This window comes from Periplaneta americana, chromosome 5, assembly GCF_040183065.1.
Source record: "Periplaneta americana isolate PAMFEO1 chromosome 5, P.americana_PAMFEO1_priV1, whole genome shotgun sequence".
Classification (NCBI taxonomy): domain Eukaryota; kingdom Metazoa; phylum Arthropoda; class Insecta; order Blattodea; family Blattidae; genus Periplaneta; species Periplaneta americana.
In genome coordinates, this window is record NC_091121.1 from 58,071,239 (window position 1) to 58,093,760 (window position 22,522).

The 22,522-nt window shown below is 36.9% G+C and overlaps 1 protein-coding gene across 1 annotated transcript in view; it reads left to right on the forward strand.

The window, feature by feature from the left end:
• LOC138700492 (protein takeout-like) overlaps positions 1–7,654 on the forward strand; it is a 40,225-nt gene extending 32,571 nt beyond the window's left edge. Inside the window, exon 6 of the mRNA XM_069827097.1 lies at positions 6,851–7,654. Within this exon, the coding sequence (XP_069683198.1) occupies positions 6,851–7,011 (161 nt within the window). The 3' untranslated portion in view covers positions 7,012–7,654. The remainder of the gene's footprint in view (positions 1–6,850) is intronic.
• The last annotated feature ends 14,868 nt before the right edge of the window (positions 7,655–22,522 follow it).

The following is a 22,522-nucleotide window of genomic DNA, read 5'->3' on the forward strand; positions in this document are numbered from 1 at the left end:
CTTAGTCTCCGCATATGATCCACGTATCCTAATGTCGTCTATTATTCTTTTGAACCAGAGACCCAACCAATTCCTTTTTCTCTTTCTAATCAGTTTCAGCATCATTCTTTCTTCACTCACTCTTTCAAACACAATTTTATTTCTTATTCTGTCTGTCCCCTTTACACGCACCGTTCTTCTCCACATCCATATTTCAAATGCTCAATTCGTTTCTCTTCATTTCGTCGTAATGTCCATGTTCCTTCCCCATACAATGCCACACTCCACACAAAGCACTTCACTAGTCTCTTCCTTAATTCTTTTTCCAGAGGTCCGCAGAAGATCCTTCTTCTTCTATTACAACCTTCCTTTGTTCATGTTTGCAGTTTTCTTGGGAAGGATAGGCCTAAATGCGGTAACATCCCGTTGCTTTCCGCACACCACTATCTCTTTCGCATCTTATTAAATTCCAGGGGGCCCAAGCGTGGAGATGAGGAGAGTGGATTTGACTAATTGGGCTCTCCGGACTTCACCGAAAGTCTCGGCAAGGGTTAAATATTAATTCTATCAGGATGTTTGACCCGGTCAGAGACCGGGAAATCTCAATTAGCCTTTGCCCCCCGCATTCTGGACTAGCTTCTACGAATCATCAGAAAATCTTAGAGTGTGATTGGGCCAATTTTTCCGAAAATGTTTCCACACTTTTGCTCTCGTAGCTCAGCGGACGAACGTCGGAATTTAGATGTCAACGTCTCAGTTTCAATTCCTCGTTACTCCTTTTCATTTTATTGTGGTTCAAGATAGTATAATGTAATAATACAAAAAGAAAAACTAATACCAGTATTATGCAACTGGATTTTTCCAAACCTATTATTAAATTTATGTTATTTATATCGCTAAAGAACGATTACAATATAAATAACTTGAATATTATTTATACAGTATCACTAAAGAACGATAACAGAATATAAATGATAAAAATCGGTTTGTTTAATTAATATATTGCGAAAGAACAATAACAATATAAATAACTTTAATACGGTTTTATAATGCTAATGAAGGAAAACAGAATACAAATGATATCTTGAACATTATTTAAATCGCTAAAGAACGATAACAATATAAAAAACGTGAATATTATTCATATCGGAATTTCACAGATTTATTATTACAGATGTATTTAAGAAATTGTAGAAGAATAGTAATTAGTAACAGTGTCCTATTTATTCTTCTTGGAGCCAAATTTGTAACTTTTAAAAGTGTGGTTACTATGTTGAAGTGTATGTGTTGTAACGGATGCTTGATTTGTTATGTATGTGAGTCAGTTATGGGATGCTTGATGTCGTCGCAATGTCGTAATTATAGTTTGATTGTGTTTGTGTGACTATTGTGTATTAATTTATGATGTATGGCACGGAAAGCTGCATTTGTGTTATAGAAGTGTTACGTATGTGGGTTGTTAATGTTTTTGTATGTTTCAAATTGATAACTGATATTTGTTTCGCAATCGCAATGCCTAATTTACGGATTGTTTATGTTTTGTTTACATCGCATAAGCTAATTTAATTTTCTTTTCCATTTCTCTTTATGCTTATCTTTTTTGTGTATAAAACTATAGCCCTAACATACATATGTAAAATAGGGATAACCCCCATTGGAGATACAATAATAATTATTATTAATATCGTTATAATACGATAACAGAATACAAATGATGACTTGAATTTTATTCATATCTCTAAAGAACGATAACAAAATATAAATAACGTGATATCCATAAAGAACGATAACTGGATATAAATGATAATTTGAATATCATTTACATCGCTAAAGAACGATTAAAAAATAAAATGAAAACTTGAACAAGGCCCGAACCCACGACCTTTGAATCATGAACAAACACTCTACCGCTGGTCTATGAGGCGCAGATATGGAACACTTTCATAGTTCCGGAACTGCTTGTACAAGCACATGCATCGTGTAACATCGCCGCGACCCGAAGTGGACTTTGAAAATATTCGCTGTTCACGAGTGCGGCCACTTTTTTTTGACAGCTGTACATTCACGAATTAGTCTAAAAATGATAGACCTCACAGGAACTTATACAAATAAATCTGTAAAGTATTATGACCCACACAAATCTACACGTATCATTAGGGCTTACACATACCTACACGAACCAATCTGTAAAATATTAGGCCTCACAGCTATCTACAAGAATAAATATATACAGTATTAGGACTCACACGAACCTACAGGAATCAATATGAAAATATTGCAACTTTAGTAGCAGTAGCAGTAGCAGTAGCAGCAGCAGTAGCAGTAGCAGTTGCAGTAGTAGTAGGTTTATTTTGCCTGGCAGAGTTAAGGCCATGAGGCCTTCTCTTCCACTCAACCAGGGTATCTACACGAATAAATCTGTACAGTTTTAGGACTCGTGTACCTACACCAATTAATCTCAAATAACGAATCAATCTGTAAAGTATTAGGGCTCAACGGTACCTGCACGAATCAATTTCTAGCGCCTTAGGGTTCATATGTATCAATACGAATCAAGGTGTAAAATATTAGTTTTCGCAGATACCTACACAAATAAATTATTAAATAAAAGGCTAGCATATATCTACATATATCCAGCTATAAAGTATTAGCATAACGAATAGAAAGAAGTAGTGGTCGCACTCTGTTAATTCAAACGGCCGATACCACGCGGCGCTAGTGCAGAGTTCGCTCAGTCTGTTCCGTGTGTAAGTACGTAAATACATTTAACGTAAGTTGCACTGTTTACCTTTCGCTCCATATACGTACGTAACTGGCATTGTACTTACAACATTAAGACTATTTTAAAGAAAAACACATTCATATACATCACACTGTAAAACAAATAATAGTTTAATATGTAAAACTTAACTTAGGGCTGCTTGTAGGCATGCAATATGTACTCACCAACAGTTACTTGTCCGACACTTTGGAGAATTTACGAGATGATTTGGCGGCTCTCGGTGCTTGGAGTTCTCGTCGGATTTGTTTCGTCCAGAAGAAGAACCGACATTTCATATAGTGAAAAATTAGTTTCGGTATGATATCCATGGCATGATCCAAGCAGCATCCTGTTCCCGGTGGCTGAATTACAATTGAGGTAATACTGTCTATGCACTCCACATTCAATCGCTCAATTTTTCTTTTATTGTCTGTTCTGTTTGCATAAGCAAATGAAACACGCACGCCCTACAACCCGGAACAAAACACGAAGGCATTGCTTCAAATATAACACGACAAAAACATAATAATCTCGTCCTTTAATAAATAAATTGTGAGAGCTACTCACTTGTCACTCGTGTACGAATAATTGCAGATTAGTGTATTGGCACTTAAAGTATTTAACGCACTTAATTACACTAAAGAAGCAAACGAAATGAACGAACACTCTACTGCTTCTTTTATGGATATTCGCTTCCAACTGAGCAATACCGATCGCAGCGCCACTAATTCTCTTGGTCACCGTCGACAATGCTGAACAGACAGGAGTGCGCACACTTCTTCTTTCTATTCGTTATGGTATTAGGATTGACAAATATCAAAAGAATCAATCTGTGACGTATTAAGGCTCATAGGTACCAACACGAATCAATATGTAAAACATTATTTTTAGCAGGTACCTACACATATCAATCTGTTAAGTACTGGTATCAGAATTGATATGTGTCTACAAGAATCAATCTGTAAAATATTAACGCACAAACGTACCTGTACAAGCAAATCTGTAAAGGATCAAAGCTCATACGCACCAACACGGTTCAATCTGTAAAATATTAAGGTTAGCAGGTACCTACATATATCGAACTATGAAGTATTACGATTGGCAAGTACCTACACTAATCAATCTGCAAAATATTAAGGCCAACAAGTCCTTACACAAATCTAACTGCAATATATATTAAATTTAGCAGGTATCTATACGAATCAATCTGTAAAATATCAGAGCTAGCAAGTACTTACAAGATCAACCTCTAATATATACATAAATTCGCAGTACCTATACGAATCAATCTCTAAAATATTGCGGATAGAAAGTACGAATCAATCTGAAATACATACCACACTTTGCAGGCACCTTATTCGAATCAATATCTAAATTTTAGGGGTAGAAACTAAAAATACGAATCAATCTCCATTATATATTAAACTTCACAGCCACCTACGAAGGCTGTTCCAAAAGTTCATATCATGATACAGAAATTAAATAGGAACATTCCGAAACAATCTATATTTCTCAACAAAATCGCTCTTGAGATTCATACAATTGGTCGATCGGTACTACAATGCTGCTATATCCTCCTTGCAAACAGATCCCTCACGGTCGGCAAAATAAAAGCCTTCTACTGTTGCAATAACCTCTTCATTTGATGAACATTTCTTACCAGCCAAGAGAATTTTAAGATCTGGGGGGAGGAGAAGAAATTTGTAGGTGCGAGATCTGGTGAGGGGGGGACGGCAGTGAGGCAAAAAATTTCAACATTAGTTCATGTAGTTTAGCAACCACGATGTCAGACATGTGAGCAGGTGAACTGTCGTAATCAAACATTTTCTTCTGGGATATACCGGGCCTCTTCTTGCGAATTTTATCTTTAAGTTGCTGCATCAGATTTGAATAAAATTATTCGGTTATTGTTCTTCCCTTTGCTAGACAGTCACTCATAATTACTCCCTTGGAATCCCAATACTCCCTTGGAACCACACAAAAAGTAAGCCACGACTTTCCCAGCGAACTGAACTGCTTTGAATTGCAATTAAATTTACTTTCTTTGGAGGTGGAGAATCACTATGCATCCATTGTTTCCACTTCTGTTTTGTCTCCAGTATGTTGTATTAGATCCAAGATTCAACAGTGAACAGAAACCGAGACAAAAAAAGATTGGGCGTATTTTTCTGGAATCGTGCCATACAATTCCTCGAAATTTGACATCGGACGTCTTTTGTTCCAATGTTAACAAAGGTAGAACTAACCTTAGAGAGGGAGACCTTCGACATGTCCAAGATATTGACTAAGATGTTTCACACCGTTGAGTTGACATACCCGTAACCTCGATAATGTCCAGCACTCTCAGTCAACAGGCATTCAACATCATATTGTGGATTTTTTCTACAATTTCATCACTACTTGCTATTACTTGACATCCACTGTTGGAGACGTCTTCGACACCGTATCGATCACGTTCAAATAGTGCCGCCCATTATTTCACAGTCGAAAACAATGGAGCGGATTCCCCAAGTGTAGCATCCATGCTTCTTTCATTTCTGTTGGACTCATTCCTTTTTCACGAAATATTCAATGACAGCACGAAGACCGATAGTTCTATTCTTACCAATCTGTTCAGCACACTAATTTCAAAATTAAACTACACAATGTGTAGTCCAAAGGAAATTACTATTTTTCATCCTTGCACTAACTTAAAATGACCTTAAAAAATAGCGCCATTATTGACACGTTTTCAATGCCACCTATGTGTCACGTCACGAACTTTTCAAAAGCACCTGGTAAAATTTTAGAACCGTCAAGTATTTACACAAATCCAATTGTAATATAGCCTACATTTAACTTCGCACGTACCTGTATATGAGTCAATCTCTCAAAAATTAGACCTGGTAAGTATTTACACAAATAAATACATAATCCTATATTACATTTCGCTGGTGCCTATATGAATCAATATGTAACATTAACATAACCAGTGTCCGCCGAGTTAGCTCTGTACTAGCGTGTCTGCCGCCAGACTAGCCTAGCCGGCTCCGGTTCGACTCCCGAAAGATGGCGGTGCTCAACTTCCAATCACTAAATTGTGCACCAGTGTGCCTGGGCTAAATCCCAAATCTCTATTGAGCGCATATGAAGGGAAGGCATATGTCACTGTTGATAGTGATTCGTCCGTTAGATCGGGACGTTAAGCCTGGCGGCCCCATTTGTGCTATTCGACATGAGTAGGCAACGTGCCGGCACCGGGTTTCTCCTTCTCCCTTCCTCACCATCATCCTCACCCATTCCCTACACTACACTTACACGAACACTTAACATACACTCACCCTAGTACACGACATAACTTGTCTCCGATACACTCATGTATAACATTGCCCGTCGAAGTGGTGTGTAATTTGAAAATGGTTCACAGTCCTGCCATCTATCTCTAAGTACGCGGAACCCGAATCACGCAAAGTGAAGTGGGTAGGCACTAGACAAACACATATTGACATAACAGTTACCGTTAATGCACACTGAGAGTACGACAAAAAATTTATTTTTCTGCCGAAATTTTACTTTCCCTGGCTGAAATCTGCAGAGACTAAAGTTATGCAAAAAGCACCAGGATACACTTCGTCAGAGTACTAACCCAACAATTAAACTTAGCAAGACTGAAAGTAATTCACATTTCGGAAGAATATAAAAATGTAACAAACGAAACAAACTGGACTAGATATGTAAACCAAACATCCAGATCAAGATTACCAAAATAAACTGTGGAATACTCTGCAAATGGAAGAGGGAACCAGAGTCCACAAATGAAGAAACTGACGGATGAATAAGGCCAGAAGAAGTCAATGTCCTATGTTATTTAAATCGGAATGATGATTTTACTTTCCCTAGACACACACAAGTACCACAATTATAACGTTTTATATCTATGAATAGTACCACTGGGCTTTCATATTTGTTAAGGGTAAGAAACATTTCCTTCCAGGCACCTTCTGTCACCTTTACCTGTGAATCAGGAGATAAGTTTAGAATTGGAAACAGTAGAAATAAATGTTGACTGTTACTGCCTCATAGCCTTTCATTTTCATACAGTTAAGTGAATTAAGGTTTCATTTTTTGCAGGTGACGAAATGAACAAACTTCTGGACGAGAATTGGAAAGAGGTCTTCGACGAGATCACGCCACACATAGCTGCATCATTCTTAGACGTGCTTAGAGAATTAACAAATGCTATTTCCAAACAATTTCCGATTGATATATTAATGCCGGAGACGATGCCATAATGCTTCAAATCCCTTTTCAATGCAATCTCTAGTTTATCTGACATTTCACTCATTAAAGTGAAATAGGCTACCCAGTATATTTACGGAGGAAGAGTATGTACATTAAATTTCTCTTTTAATTTTAAAGTAACATTTGAACATCTGTTGAACTTTCTATTACACACTACACAGCGGTAAAACATTCAACATTTTATATATAACTTCTCATAGGATTACAGCTAGTAATATTTCAGCCAATAATAGTTGAATTTTTAATTGCTCTAAATATTTTTAAGTTTTGATTTTCAGAGTATTTTCATAATGGTCACAAAGACAATTAAAGAGTGTAGTGTCATGCAGGAAGTAATGCTTGGTGTTAAGAGAGGAACTTCGACAGTGCCTCATCATAATAACATGACTAACTATAATGTGTATTTCATTTTATTGGACTAAGCAATAGTCTACTTTCCGCTTGTTATCTTGTCCAGTTTGACTAGATATTATTGAATTACCATTAACGAGGTTCGGTGAAATTAGCCAGAAATTAGTAATATTACAACACACATTAATGAAATCATGTTATATTCAAACACGCATTCATGAAATTATTTCACTTACTTCTTCAATGTTGGAAGGTTCAAATCATATATATATATATATATATATATATATATATATATATATAATCATTACTCATACATTTATTTCACAAATCGTAAAAGTAACAACAGCAGTGGCTCACGTACCATCAGTGATACGCGTATCATAGGTTGAGAACCGCTAAGTTACATTACTAATTTCTTGCTTGTAGCTATGTTACTTTCATTAAATAGGTCCCTGCACTTAACAACGATCACTCTCAAAATCGAAATTTTGACCATTTACAACATCAGAAAGTAGACCTGTATTCATTTGGTTACCTTCTTTGTTATCTGTCAAACATCTCCTACACTAATAGAGAGTAAGTCAGTCTAATTCCAAAACATTACAATTCCAGTAAAAAACATTATTCAGAAAAAAGATCCCAGGAACAATTTTAAAATATTACAACAATTTAAATCTCCTCACATTAGTGTTTGGTTGTAAAAAAAAGATCAAGTGAAAATAATAGAAAATGAAAGTATTAAGACAACAGAAGTATATTTTAATACAAATGAGAACAATCTTACGAATATAACCTTTAACATATTATCAAGAGTCATATAAATTATCCAAGGATCCGTGTAGAAAGTATGAATCCAAACATAACGTCATATTAACTTTTAATTTTCGAAACAACCGGGAAGCGATAAAGGGTAAGCCCAAGAAACTATGACAGTTCACCCTTGACATTCAAACGCCATTGCCTCCTTAAATACGGAAATGGGTTAATAAATTTATAGGCTGGAAGTACTGATTAGCCATGTAATGATCAAGCATGTATTTTACGAACAGGAAATATGTAAACACTGACACCGAAATCAGTAACCTCTTTACATGAATATCTTGACAACTTCAAACTTTTAGTAACATAACTCAAAATAAAGATAATTCAACATTTTTCGCTGCCTTATTTACCTGCTCCTTTTTATGGACATAGTGTAGAGTAGTATGTAATTAAAAAGTGTGATCTCTGATCTCGAAACTCTATCATTTCGTTTGGCCAATTTAATGATCTATTCATATTCGCCATCACATAAGCCCGCCATTGGTCCCTATCTTGAGCAAGATTAATCCAGTCTCTACCATCATATCCCACCTCCCTCAAATCCATTTTAATATTATCTTCCCAACTACGTCTCGGCCTCCCCAAAGGTCTTTTTCCCTCCGGCCTCCCAACTAACACTCTACACGCATTTCTGGATTCGCCCATACGTGCTATATGTCCTGCCCATCTAAAACGTCTGGATTTTATGTTCCTAATTATGTCAGGTGATGAATGCAAGGCGTGCAGCTCTGCGTTGTGTAACTTTCTCCATTCTCCTGTAACTTCATCCCGCTTAGCCCCAAATACTTTCCTAAGAACCTTATTCTCAAACACCCTTAACCTCTGTTCCTCTCTCAAAGTGAGAGTCCAAGTTTCACAACCATACAGTACAACCGGTAATATGACTGTTTTATAAACTAACTTTCAGATATTTTGACAGAAGACTAGATGACAAAAGCTTCTCAACCGAATAATAACACGCTTTTCCCATATTTATTCTGCGTTTAATTTCCTCCCGAGTGTTATTTATATTTGTTACTGTTGCTCCAAGATATATGAATTTTTCCACCCCTTCGAAAGATAAATCTCCAATTTTTATAGTTCCATTTCGTACAATATTCTGTTCACGAGACATAATCATATACTTAGTCTTTTCGGGATTACCTCCCAAAAGTTTGTATTATTCTGCATGTCACATGAAAACTCGCTCAACCTGCACAGCATTGGATAAAAAAAAACTACCCCAGTCCTTTCATAAAAAAATGGACTTAACGTGTTTTGAGATCGAACTCTTCAATTTTGGAGAACACTAGACACTTCCGCATTGCGGACTTCCATAACAGAGACGTCACAGGACAAATACAAAACTAGAAACAAACACCCAGTCCATTACAATGAAGATAAGTTACTGCCCACGAACCGGTTTGTTAAGTAGCAGATCCGCTATCAACAAAACAATAATGACAGACACCTCAACATCCCGGAAATAATTCAGTTAAGAATCTGTATAAAAGTATCAGCCATAACATGTATTATATCCAAAGATGATTGCTTTTCGTAAAATGTTTTGGAAGTTAAAATAATAAAATTTTCGGACTTTCTTCCACTATTCCACCTCATTATCACTTTACTCCATTTCTTGATAAAGCAATTTGTGGCATCAACAAAGGTAAAATGAGGATTACTTACTTAATTACTTACTTACTTACTTATAAGGAACCCGGAGGTTCATTGCCGCCCTCACATAAGCCCACCATTGATCCCTATCCTGAGTAAGATTAATCTAGTCTCTACCATCACAACCCACCTCCCTCAAATCCATTCTAATATTAACTTCCCATCTACGTCTCGGCCTCCCCAAAGGTCTTTTCCCTCCGGCCTCCCAACCAAAGCTCTATATGCATTTCTGGATTCGCCCATATGTGCTACATGCCTTGCCTATCTCAAATGTCTGGATTTAATATTCCTAATTATGTCAGGTGAAGAATACAATGCGTGCAGCTCTGCGTTGTGTAACTTTCTCCATTCTCCTGTAACTTCATCCCTCTTAGCCCCAAATATTTTCCTAAGAGCCTTATTCTCAAACACCCTTAATCTCTGTTCCTCTCTCAAAGTGAGAGTCCAAGTTTCACAGCCATACAAAACAACCGGTAATATAATTGTTTTATAGATTCTAACTTTCAGATTTTTTTGACGGCAGACTAGATGACAAAAGCTCCTCAACCGAATAACAGGCATTTCCCATATTTATTCTGCGTTTAATTTCCTCCTGAGTGTCATCCATATTTGTTACTGTTGCTACAAGATATTTGAATTTTTCCACCTCTTCGAAGGTTAAATCTCCAAATTTTACTTTTAAAATTGATTATTTTTTTTTAAATCGACCGACTTTTTTTCCATTTCTGTGGATGAGTCAACCGATAGGTTTTCTGAAAAACATTTGGTTTCATATGTTACGTATGTGAACGAACAAAATAGCGCATGCTGCTGTTTCTATAAACTAGTACCAGTGGAAAATGCTGATCCAAAGTTCCTTGAGGAAAAAATTATCCAAGCTTTCTCAGAAGACGGCATAGGTGTGGAAATGTTTTAAAAAATTTGGTAGCATTTGGTTCAGTTGAAGCGGCATGTTTTACTGGTAAAAAATGTGTTGTAGCTAGAAGTAGGAGAAACAATCTCCACACCTGATTATTGTACATTGTATGGCTCATAGGATGGACCTTGTTTCTGAACAAGTTTTTAGTGACGTCAATGCTATTCATAACTTTGAATGCTTGCTAGATGAACTTATAAAATTTTCAGTAAACCACATACAGCTGCAAAACTTAAAAATATTGCGGCGCCTATAGGCATCACGGGTTATCTGAAAGTTAAAAAGCTGTTTCATATTCGTTGAATTTCTAGTGACAAGGATGCTTTGTTGGTAGTGTTCAAAGATTTTCGTTGTATCATGCCGTTCCTAAACTTAGAATCTGAAAGCCGTGAATTATTAAGTAGAGATCGTTGTAAATTGGCAGGGCTTTATAAAAAGCTTTCACTGAGAAAAACAGTCTATAGATATAACTTATCTGTTCTGTCTCTAATTAGTACAATAATGGAAAAAGAGTCTATTTCTTACAGTGAAATAGACAATAAAATTAATTTCGCAACACAAACTCTTAAAGAGACGCGTGTTAAGAATTATCTTTATTTGAGTCTTTGAAAAGAAAATTACTTAACATACTGCAAACATCAACCTGAAGGGGAAGGTGAAAACAGAGAGTTTGACAAAATAAGAGAAGGTTCAATAAATGAACTTTAAAGAAGGTTTCCTTCAAGTGAAGTGATAAAGGTTTCTCAGTTTTTTAAGAAAATAAAATTAGCGGTAAAAGCGGTTTGTACGGTAATTCTGACGTATATAAATCAGCTGAGTTGCTTGGTTTGGATGGTGACACTGCTGTGTCACAATGGAGAGAATTCAAGTCAGGCTTTCTAACCTTAAATGCTTTTCCTATTCTGGAAAAATTAATACGGAAAGTCCGTTCTGTGCCTCTGTTAACTGCCGCCTGTGAACGAGGTTTCAGCGTTGCTCATAGCTTCAAAACTGCCGAAAGAAATCGTTTGTTGGTGAAAACTTTACAGTCTCTAATGACAATTAAACTTAATGGGCCGCCACTGAATTCGTGGGATACCTTTACCGTCGCAGATAGATGGGTCACCTCCGGACATCATTCGGCAGATCAGTCTTACTCGCTAAAGGAAAGGAGGAAGGAGCAGTACCACTTCAAAATTTTTCTTTAAGGCGACCTTACTTTTACTTGACATATTTTAACATTTACTTTTCTTTTAAAATTCAGTGTTTTCATTGCATGTATTTAAAAGCCATATGTACTTGTAACTTCCCAAACCATTATACGTAACGTAAAGATAAAAATTCTTTTCCCCCCACCAACTTTTAACGATTTCACGCCCTGGGGCTATGTTATGCCGATAACGTGTTTCAAGAGGAATCCGAGTGATGAGAGTCCAACGCTATGTGGGACCTGCTTGGGGAAGAGGGAAGGTACTCTTTTGAACGAAGACTCAAAAGGAACGAGAGTCAAAGAAATGGCTTGCATCAATGAACGATTACGACTCATCTCTACTTGTAATTGTTATTTCGGAACTGTTGTTTAGAACATAGTATTTTTCCGGAACCGGAACAGTCGGAACTGTTCCGCGAAAAGAACAACTTTGCCCATCACTACTGTGCGAGGTCCAAGTGACAACGACTTTATAAGTCTTTGCACGTGAGATCAGCACAGATGTAGTTACGTACTTAGATATCTGAATGATGGCGAGTTTGGAAGGCACCGTTCTACAGAGCGTCCTCGTATTTAAACAGGGGAAGATGACGAGGCCCTTTGCAAAAGAGCTCATGAAGAGAACCCGTTCAGCTCTGCTAATCAATTAAGAGCTGCGGCCAACTTCCATGGCTCGAAAGGAATATTAGTTCGGGAAGAGCTACGGCCAATGAAGCCTAGACAGAGGAATGTCTAGCTTTCGCAACCGATTGGATGGGTTTCAATTGGGGAAGAGAAATTTTCTCCGACGAAACAACCACCCCATCCGTTAGCGAATCACGCGCCAAGGTTTATCGTGAACTATAGCCAACGACGGCAGACATCGGCAAGATTTAGAGTGTTATGTCAGGGCTGGATATCTCGCGATGGCGATAGCGTGCTACAAAGCATCGATGACCGATTTGGGGCACTAAATTATCTGCATATTTTGGAAAACGTGTTCCTTTCTTCAGCCCGATATAGTTATCCTGAAGGAAATTTAATCTTCCAGCAGGATAATCATTCCGCGCACACTGCCATAAACGTTCAAAGGTTATTAGAGGGAAGACTCGAGTTCGAACTCACACCTTGGCCTCTCAAGACACCTGAGTTGAAAGTGGTCGAACACGTATGGGCTGAGTTGAAAATGAGCAGGATCGACAAATATCGAGACCACCCATCTCAAATCCAGGTCAATTGTACGATTAAGTCCTGGCTACCTGGGAAGATCTTGCTGTGGACCAGAACTAGGTATTTCCGCGATCTGGTGGACTCAATGCCCCAAAGATACCACGCGATGACAGACAACGGTGGCATGTGTACATAGTAGCTTACTATGTCCACATCTGTATTGTTTGATTTTGCTTCATTTTATTTCTCTTTGTTTTATTTCGGAAAGAATACTGATCACCCACATTGATATCCCAAGAGTTTTTTGTTCTCCTAGTCGAGCCAGAGTTTGAAATAATTCATTCCATTATACAAAAACAGAGAAATAGAAGAGAAGTAACATGTGTTAAATTAGTTACATTAATAAAAAATAACCTGGTAAGGAATCGAACGCTGACCTCGGAGATCGCAAGCCAGCACGCTACTGACCGTACATGACGTCAGAAAGAAGTACGAAGAGATGCTTACAGCCACTCAGCTTGGAGTCAGCGCACATACAAACGTATTCGTGTAAATCGCGCGTCAAACCTACATTTCCACCACCAAACGATACGACAAAACTATTTTCATAGAAATAAAAACACACATACACACTGACTTCTTCCATATATAAGATACTTATAATTCAACTAACGTTCCGCTGCCACAGTCTTTGTTGCTTTAAAAAACCTGTTTCACAAACGTAAATACGTATATTTTAAGTACCTACTTAACAAAATTAACCATATTAGTAATTTACAATTCATTTTATATTTTCAGATATGCCTAGTAATATAATAAAATAAGTATATATAAATTTCAATCATAAGACACATCTGTGTCTTATAATTGAAATTTATATATACATATTTTATTAACCATATTAGGTTTGTTCCAGCACGGTTCGGAATCGATAGGCCTACTGAACTGCCTGCTCATGCGCAGTAGCTCAATGTATGTTCCAACAAGACCAGAACTGATTCCGAACCAATAATGAACTCCCAGTTCCCTGTTCCAACGTGCTTTAGAACGCCTTCGGACTGAGCGAAAGTGGTTCTCGATTAAGAACAGAACTGAGAATTTTGAACTGTTGAAGCATGCGCAGATGGTTTAATCTAAATTTAAGGTTAAAATGCTTGGAGACTAGGCAGGTTAAAATAAAAAAAATATTCGATCATGAGAAATTTGCAAGGTAACAGCATATATTTTATTACTTTAATATGAGAATAAACTCTGAAGGCCGTGAAATATGAGTCCAAGAACGTTCCAACAACGTCAAATTCCGAACTAGTTCTGACACCGCACACGACTGGCGCAAGCTTCGAAAGAAGTTCGGTATATAAATTCGGAACGCGTTCTGAACTGCTTGTTGGAACAAACCTATTAGCAGCTCGTTAAACCTGTTCTGAAAATATCCATGCTCAATTATTTTAGTAGCTGGAAGAACAAAAAACATCAATTAAAATGCACAACAAATCAATTAATTCGTTTACTTGGGTTGACATGATATTCAAATCAAACCCACAAACAGGACAACGACTTGAACAAAGCTATAAATGCAACAGAGGCTGGGTGCTGGTGGCTGTTCTGTTCGGTACTACACCACCATGAGGCTGATCCTGCTGGTTGCGAGACTGTACCTGGCCGACATGACACCGGCAAGGCCGCTGTCCAACTACGTACAGCTAAGATCCATCTCTTCTAAGTGACCTGTAATACAATTCGGGACTTTCTTCAGCAATCCTAATTTCTTCCTTTCTCTCCAGATCTAATTTCTAATTAAACAAGTGCATGTTCAATTCATTTTCAATATTTAAAAGATTTTGTATATTGCATGCCGGTCTCAAACTTCATTTATGCAATTTCGAATTTACTTTTCTATTTGCGACTCTGGCTCGTGTAGTAACTGCAATTCGAACAATTTCTGCAAACATTTTGAACTTAAAATAATGACTTTAATTGGAATATTACCACTAGAGACGGATGTTGATGAAATGTCATTATTTATCTTTTAATTTTAAAAAGATGCTCATTAACAAAGTAATTCATTTTATGTTATAACCAGACATCGGATTCTAGGGCAAATGCCTATTTTGTTTATTTAGGAGAAAAGTAAAAATAATTATTAATATTTGTGTTTCAAGGAAATTGAAAGGTATTCAAAGAGTTTTATAGTGCCCTAAAATGCCCTAAAACGGCTATTAGAGCCTAATTTGTTAATATTCGCCTAAAAATGCCTAACTCACTGTAAAGTTTCGCATTTTACTCTCACTTTTTATAATTTATACATGCATTCACTGCGAAATTTAAGGCATTTAAAAAGTGGAAAGTTTGCTTCACACCGGCCATGAAACCATTGATAAAGGAAACAAAATGTTTTGAATCTCACGACACTCGCAATAGATTTCACCGAATTTAACATGTTTGGAGGCATAAATGCCGACAAAGAACCAACCTTAGTTTTGAAGCAGGCAACAATCACAACATGTGCTGCTACCGATTCAGAGATATACTATACTATACTATAAAAATGACTGTTTTCGGTCTGAAACCGATTAGCTGTACTGCCCTTCAGAGTGTCATAAAATCACAATTTTTGGAGAAAGAGTGTTTTTGAAATATTTATGAAAAGTCGTAAAACTGCGAATTAGTAGGGTAAACCGTTACAAAATATTTAAAAGAATGACCCTCCTAGTGTTAACACTACCAGGAAATGCAACAATAAGTGGAACTTTGTATTTTTGTCCAATTGAATCTCAATAACAACGGTTCATTTGAATGCTCGTTAACAGTTGCTCTTTCCCTCACCTTATTTGTGTTGAGAAGTTTTGAGCGGTAGGACGTTTTCCTGTGAAGTTTAACGCGATAATGCCGAAAAATATAAGTGCAAAATCTACATTGATCCGGCAATGGCTAACAGAATATTCAGAATTCACTTATGATGGAAAAATAATATTCTGCAAGATTTGTAGCAAACAGGTATGTAACAATAGTCGAAATATATAAATTCTATTAATTTTAATGAGTAGGCCTATAATATTTATACATGGACTGAGCTATCCTGAGGTATAATTCTTTTTAAGACCACTACACTTTAACCTTTTAAATTCCGATAGTTAAAGTATTTGCAGGTCATTAAAATTTTGATTGTTCGAACCCACTAACTTTGTGATAGAAATACGGCAATACAACAATTAGGATTTTATTTTAATTCAGTTTACTTTACATTTTTAGATTTCGCAAGAAAAGAAGTGCCACCTAAAGCAGCATGTGCAAGGAGCGGCTCATAAGGCTAAAGCTCAGCAGAAAAATCAACTGCAATAAACTTTACTAACACAGCCTACTTCATCCAATCTCAGCAGCAATTTCTATGCTGATTTAACCAGAGCGTTTGTTGCTGCTAACATTCCCTGGAATGCAATTGAAAATCCGGTTTTAAGACAGTTTTTACAAAAATACTGCAAACAAAATATCCCATCTGAGTCGACCCTAAGAAAAAATTACTTAGAATATACAATGAAACTTTAGCTTCCATTCGGGAGGATATAGGTGATTCTTACATATGGGTCTCTGTGGATGAAACCTCAGATCCTATGAATAGGTAGGCCTATATAGCAAATATGGTAGTAGGAAAACTTAGTCCTGATGGACCTTCGATTCCACACCTCGTATGTGTTAAGGAACTTTCGAAAGTGAATAGCCAAGCCATTGCTTATTTTGTAAATAAAGGCCTACAGTCTTTATACTCAGGTAATATAGACGATTCTAAAGTTCTGTTGTTTTGTACTGATGCTGCCTCATACATGGTTGCTGCAGCTCCACTTCTTAAAACATTTTATCCTAACCTCACGCATATAATCTGTCTAGCACATGGCCTTCACAGGGTTTCTGAAACAATCCGGAATGAATTTCCTCTTGTCAATTCGTTTATTTCTAAAACAAAAAAATGTTTTTGTAAAGCCCCATCCAGGATTTCAATATTCAGAGAGAACTTTCCAGATATCCCACTCCCACCTCAGCCGGTTGTTACACGATGGGGAACCTGGATTCAGTCAGTGGTGTATTATTCTAAGTATTTTAAAGAAGTGGTCACAGTTATTGATAAATTACCTGAAACTGATAGTGCAGCGTGTGTGAAAGCAGTGAAAGATTGTCTGAATGACTCACGAGTGAAAAACGATATTGCCTACATAACATCAAACTTTTCTTTCATACCTGCAAGCATTGAACAATTAGAACGTGAAAAACAATCTCTTTGTAGCCAAACAGCAATAGTAAAGGAAGCTCAAGTGAACATACATTCTGCTTTGGGCGAAACTAGGAAAAAAGTTAAAAATAAGTGGGACAACGTATTAAATAAGAATGGAGGATTTTCATTGTTGGAAAAAGTATCAAGAGTGATATCGGGGGAAAGTGTAAATGTTCCAGTAAGTATTGATGTTTCTATTGTACCTAATTTAAAATTTGCGCCTCTCACATCAGTTTCGGTTGAAAGAAGTTTTTCTGCTTTCAAAATGATTCTCAGTGACAAAAGGCAAAGGTTAACTGTGGAGAATTTAGAAAAAATTCTGGTGGTGTACTGTGCAGATAATTATAATAAAGTCTGAGCATGGAACTGAATTTCAATAACTTAAAATGAGTAATCTTGATATCAATAATCATTATTTCATTAGTTTCAATATATTAAATTTGTGCAGCTCTGTTTATAAATATAATATAGTATTCTTTTTTAATGTTTAAACATACTTTTTGTGCGTATTTTAGTGTATAACTAAAAATTTCAGTGAAAGAAATAAGTATGATACCTTGATGTACCTAAAATGCCTATTTTCATTAAAATAGAGCCTAATTTTACAAATTTTGAGCTTATTTTAGGCGCCTAAAACTGCAATTTTTAGTGCCTAAAAATCCGATGTCTAGTTATAACAAAACTAAACATCCAATCTTTATGTTGCATTTTTACCATTTCGGACCCATAAAAATAATCAGAAGCACGACAGCCCATGAAGAACCATGACAGACCGATCGGCTGTTCGCCACACGTCCGCATGCCGAAGAAGAGATCATCCAACAGAATAGAGGTATCGCGTGGTTAGCACGATTGTCCCCCCAGCCGTTACAGCTGGCTTTCGTAACCGGATTTCGCTACCTATCGCAGCTCAAGTGCATCACGATGCTGGGTGGGCACCGGTCCCATACGCTGCGCTGGCCGAAATTTCATGAGAAACTTTCTTCCCCATCAGGACTCGAGCCAGCGCGCATTCCGCAATGCGAGTGAGTACTAGGCAGGAGCGTTAAACCACGACGCCACGGCGCGGGACATTTTGGACTCACGGTTAATTAAAATTAATGTTCTTCAATTCTTATTGTTCTTTACAGCATTTTCTAAATTTCGTTTTAATCTCCATCAATCTTACGTAGAAATCACATAGTTCCTGTTTTTCTACTGTATACAATTTGTCACTGCTAAGAAAACAAAGATAGGTCTGGGTGGCGCAGTCGGTATAGTGTTGGCCTTCTGTGGCCGAAGTTGCGGATTTGATGTCGACTCAGGTCGACGGCATGTAAGTGTGCTTAAATGCGACAGGCTCATGTCAGTAGATTTATTGGCATGTAAAAGAACTCCTGCAGAGCACAATCCCGTACACCGGAGACGCTGATATAATCTCTGCAGTTGCGAGCGTCGTTAAATAAAGCATAATTAAAAGAAAACTAAGCTTCAGTCGGTGGCCAAAGAGATCCAATAAGCTGACAAAGAATTTGTCTAGGATAGATTTTACCTGAAATACGTACGAGTCATTCCATATCAAATCAACAAGGCGCTCAACCCGACCGACTCAGATTTCTTTCAAATTTTGAGGGTTTGTTTTACCTGCCGCGCTAACTAAAACTGCCGAGTTTCATATGTCCTGTGCTTTTCGTTTTCTGTCAGTGGCGTTTCAAACATGAAGAAAAATCATATTTATGTTAGCACGCCGCTTCAATTAAAATTATATATCTCAACAACGACTCCAGATAAATTTACAAAAATTGGGTGATACATTCTTAATATGTGATAGTTTTTATTGCTTATATTGTTTTCTGCATGTATTTAATTACACTAAAAAAACATGGTGAAACAATTTTTATATATTCATATTTAAAAATGCAGGGGTTCTATTTTAAGGAAAAAAATATATAGTACGCCTCAATTAGTGATATAATGAACTGATAAGTTTCAACTTTGAATCATCATAGGTTACAAAGATAAAAATTATTATGTCACTGCAAGCGTAAGCTAACCGTATAAGTCGCGATAATTATGTCCCACACATTCGTTGTATTTAATTATATTCTTGAATGTCGCTATGTAATTTAACATGTAGTACATAATTCGAATTTTTTAAATTAATACTTTAAATAAATTCTACAGGAAGCGTGAAAAACCGGGTAAGTCTCCAAAAGTAAATTTTAAAGGAGGAACAAAACAAAGTTCACAACACTCTCCTAAATCGTGTAATTAATTTGGGGAATTGAAATCCTGCATAAATATGTATTCACATACGGGCTTTCAAAAGGAAATGTTTACAGTTATCTATCACTAAAGGTTCTTGGCTTAAAGTGACTTACCCGGTTTTTCTCGTCTATTGTTAAATTCTTACAGGGACTTACATATTTATGTACAAATTTAAAAAAAACATTATTTACATATATAAACATCCATTTCAATTATTATTTCACTACTTTTCAAAATATTGAATAATATAGTATAAGAACTTTGGCATAATACAATAATGTCTTATAAGACATTTAAAAAACCTTTTGTTATTACACATGTTATTACAGATGTTACGCATCTGCATCCAGTTCCTCCAAATCCGGGTCAATATTGGGTATGTTGTCAACTTTCAAGTTCTTGTAGAAGTCATGGAAGACATTGTCGATCAGTGGTAAAAGTTCCAAGATGTCCTTCTTCTTTTCAGCACTGACAGAAACAGGACCCTCATGAATCATAGGCAGTGATGTGGGTAATGTACTTTTGCCACGTCTACGGATAGATAGTTCTCGGAAAGATTCTTCCACGGAGAGAGAACTCTTGAAAAATATTTTCGCTGTCTCTCCAGTGTATTTCAGCCAGTGAGTGCTGGTCCACAGAAATTTATTACCTTCTGTATCAACTTTCTTCATTAGGTAGGGCCCACTTGTTTTCGTCAAGGAATTGAAATCTAGAAAATGTTGTCCCTCCATCACAAATACTTTGAATGGCTCCTTACGTTTGTAAGACCTCACGAGCTGGTACCAGTCATTTGGGTGGTTTATTTTCATCCCTGTCCTCTTCTTTTCTCTCTCAATAGCTGCATGGTCTGCATCGCACTCCATATGAGTATGCCCACTCACCAAAATCTTGTGGTGAATTTCACGATTGTTAGGCCTCTTGTCAATAACAAAAGAAAACATAGCTGCTGTTTTTGTTCTGTCCCCCGCAAGAGTCAGAATAAAATGTGATCTCTTCTACATGACCTGGCAACTGCAAAATAAACTGATAGAGACAGGAACCTATTTGATTAGCCCCTCTTCCAGACGTGGTTTCATTCCACATAAAACATGTAGCTTCGTTGGTGACTAGATTATGGACTGTCAGATTGAATGTCCATAATTGCCTTTTATAAAAGGAAACTGATGTTGTAACGTAAGGTGTCGGTAGGCACTGCTGCAAATCAAAGGCTAACACAGCTTTTCTGTCATCTTTCTGAGCCACTTCCTTATCATGTCTCTTGGCTTCATATGACTCCTCCGCAGCCTTGTGGTGGGTATCTCGTTCTTGTGTTGCAGAGTCCCTAGCTTCTCCTGCCAAAGTGTTGATCTTCATTTTCAGTACATCACATTTGTGACAAGTGTCTTGTTTAGGTTTTTTGAATTCTAGATCAAGTTCATGGAAGCATCTAGAATAAATTTTCAGTGAAACAGGATTTTTAGTACAGTCTTTGCACAAATCATACATTTTTTTATATATTAAGATCAGAGGATAGAAACCGCTTAGAACTTCTATTTCGGCAATAATGACTCTCATAGCTAGGGAAGGAGAGAATATGACTTTCTGCAGACTGTAAATCTTCCATTCTTGTTTTCTTTGCAGGAGCAAACTTTCCTCTGCCATCAGGCGCAATAATTCCAGAAAACGATTCCTTCTTCTTACTAGTTACCCGTTCAGTGAAACCGGTTGTTTCCCCAAATGTTCTGCGAAAGCATTCCCTGCAGATGGCCTGATTATTGCCTTGATTTATAATTTCATATTTACAAACTATTTCCCTTAACTTGGCATTGTCTTCAACCACATGATGAGTCTTTGGTTTACTAATTGTTATCAATGAGGAAATATATCTGGCCCTGTTATCATGATTACCAATAGCCCAATATTCCTCAAAACACTTTTGGCGATCTTCTTCCATAAACTTTTTCAGACACTTCATTCGGCATGGTTTAAGGGGAAGCATTTCCCTCGCTTTCACTTCCTTCCCTTTTTCTGAAACATAGGATTTTCCTTTATTCCTCAATTCCTTGTTAATTTGTCTGTCCTTCATAGTCCTTTTCTTCTGAACAGCAGCATCTGGCTCAGAATTTTCGGACTGCTGGTCCTGATCGTTGTTGAATACATTCGTGTCTTCAGAATTTTCTTCCTCCTCACTCTCAGCCATTGCGGTGTAAAATTGATTGTTTGATATGTCTTCATCAGGGTGGTAGTGTGGATCTTTTACACCATCATCGAAATCTAAATCTACAAGCTTAGTACACTCATTTACATCTGGTCCAAATATATTTAGTAGATCTTCACTGCGTGATTTTTGTGCAGGAGCCAGTGGAAATGTACAGCTGTCAAAAGAAAAAGTGGCCGCTCTCCTGAAACAAAGTGCCCTTCGGGTATCTTCGCTATAATTCAGAGACAGGCGATGTTACATGTTGTTGGACCACGTTGCCCGATATCTACAGTTATAATTGAAGTATTCTGTGTGTTATCGATAGCATAATGGTAGCGTTCAGGCCTCTTATTCATGAGGTCCTGCGTTCGACTACAACCACGTGCTTTTTATGTTCTTTTTTGTTCTGTTTTTGAGAGAGACAAACTATACATAATGGCTCCTTTCTCTTTTACGATTATTTTAGTAATTAACATCAGGTTCATTAATATATTATGTCATGACTTTATCATTATGATATTGTGGCTGCAAATGGAAAGAAAAAATATTTTATTCTCAATAAAAATATCTTTCGTGGCATAAACAAAACAAATTTACTGGCGTCGGCCTTAAAACATTCAAACAATTAAGCGTTCAAAAAACAAAACAAAAAGCCACAATTCAATATTTAGGGGAGAGTCGGGTAGTACCGGACATCGGGTAGTATCGGACAGTGCGTTTCT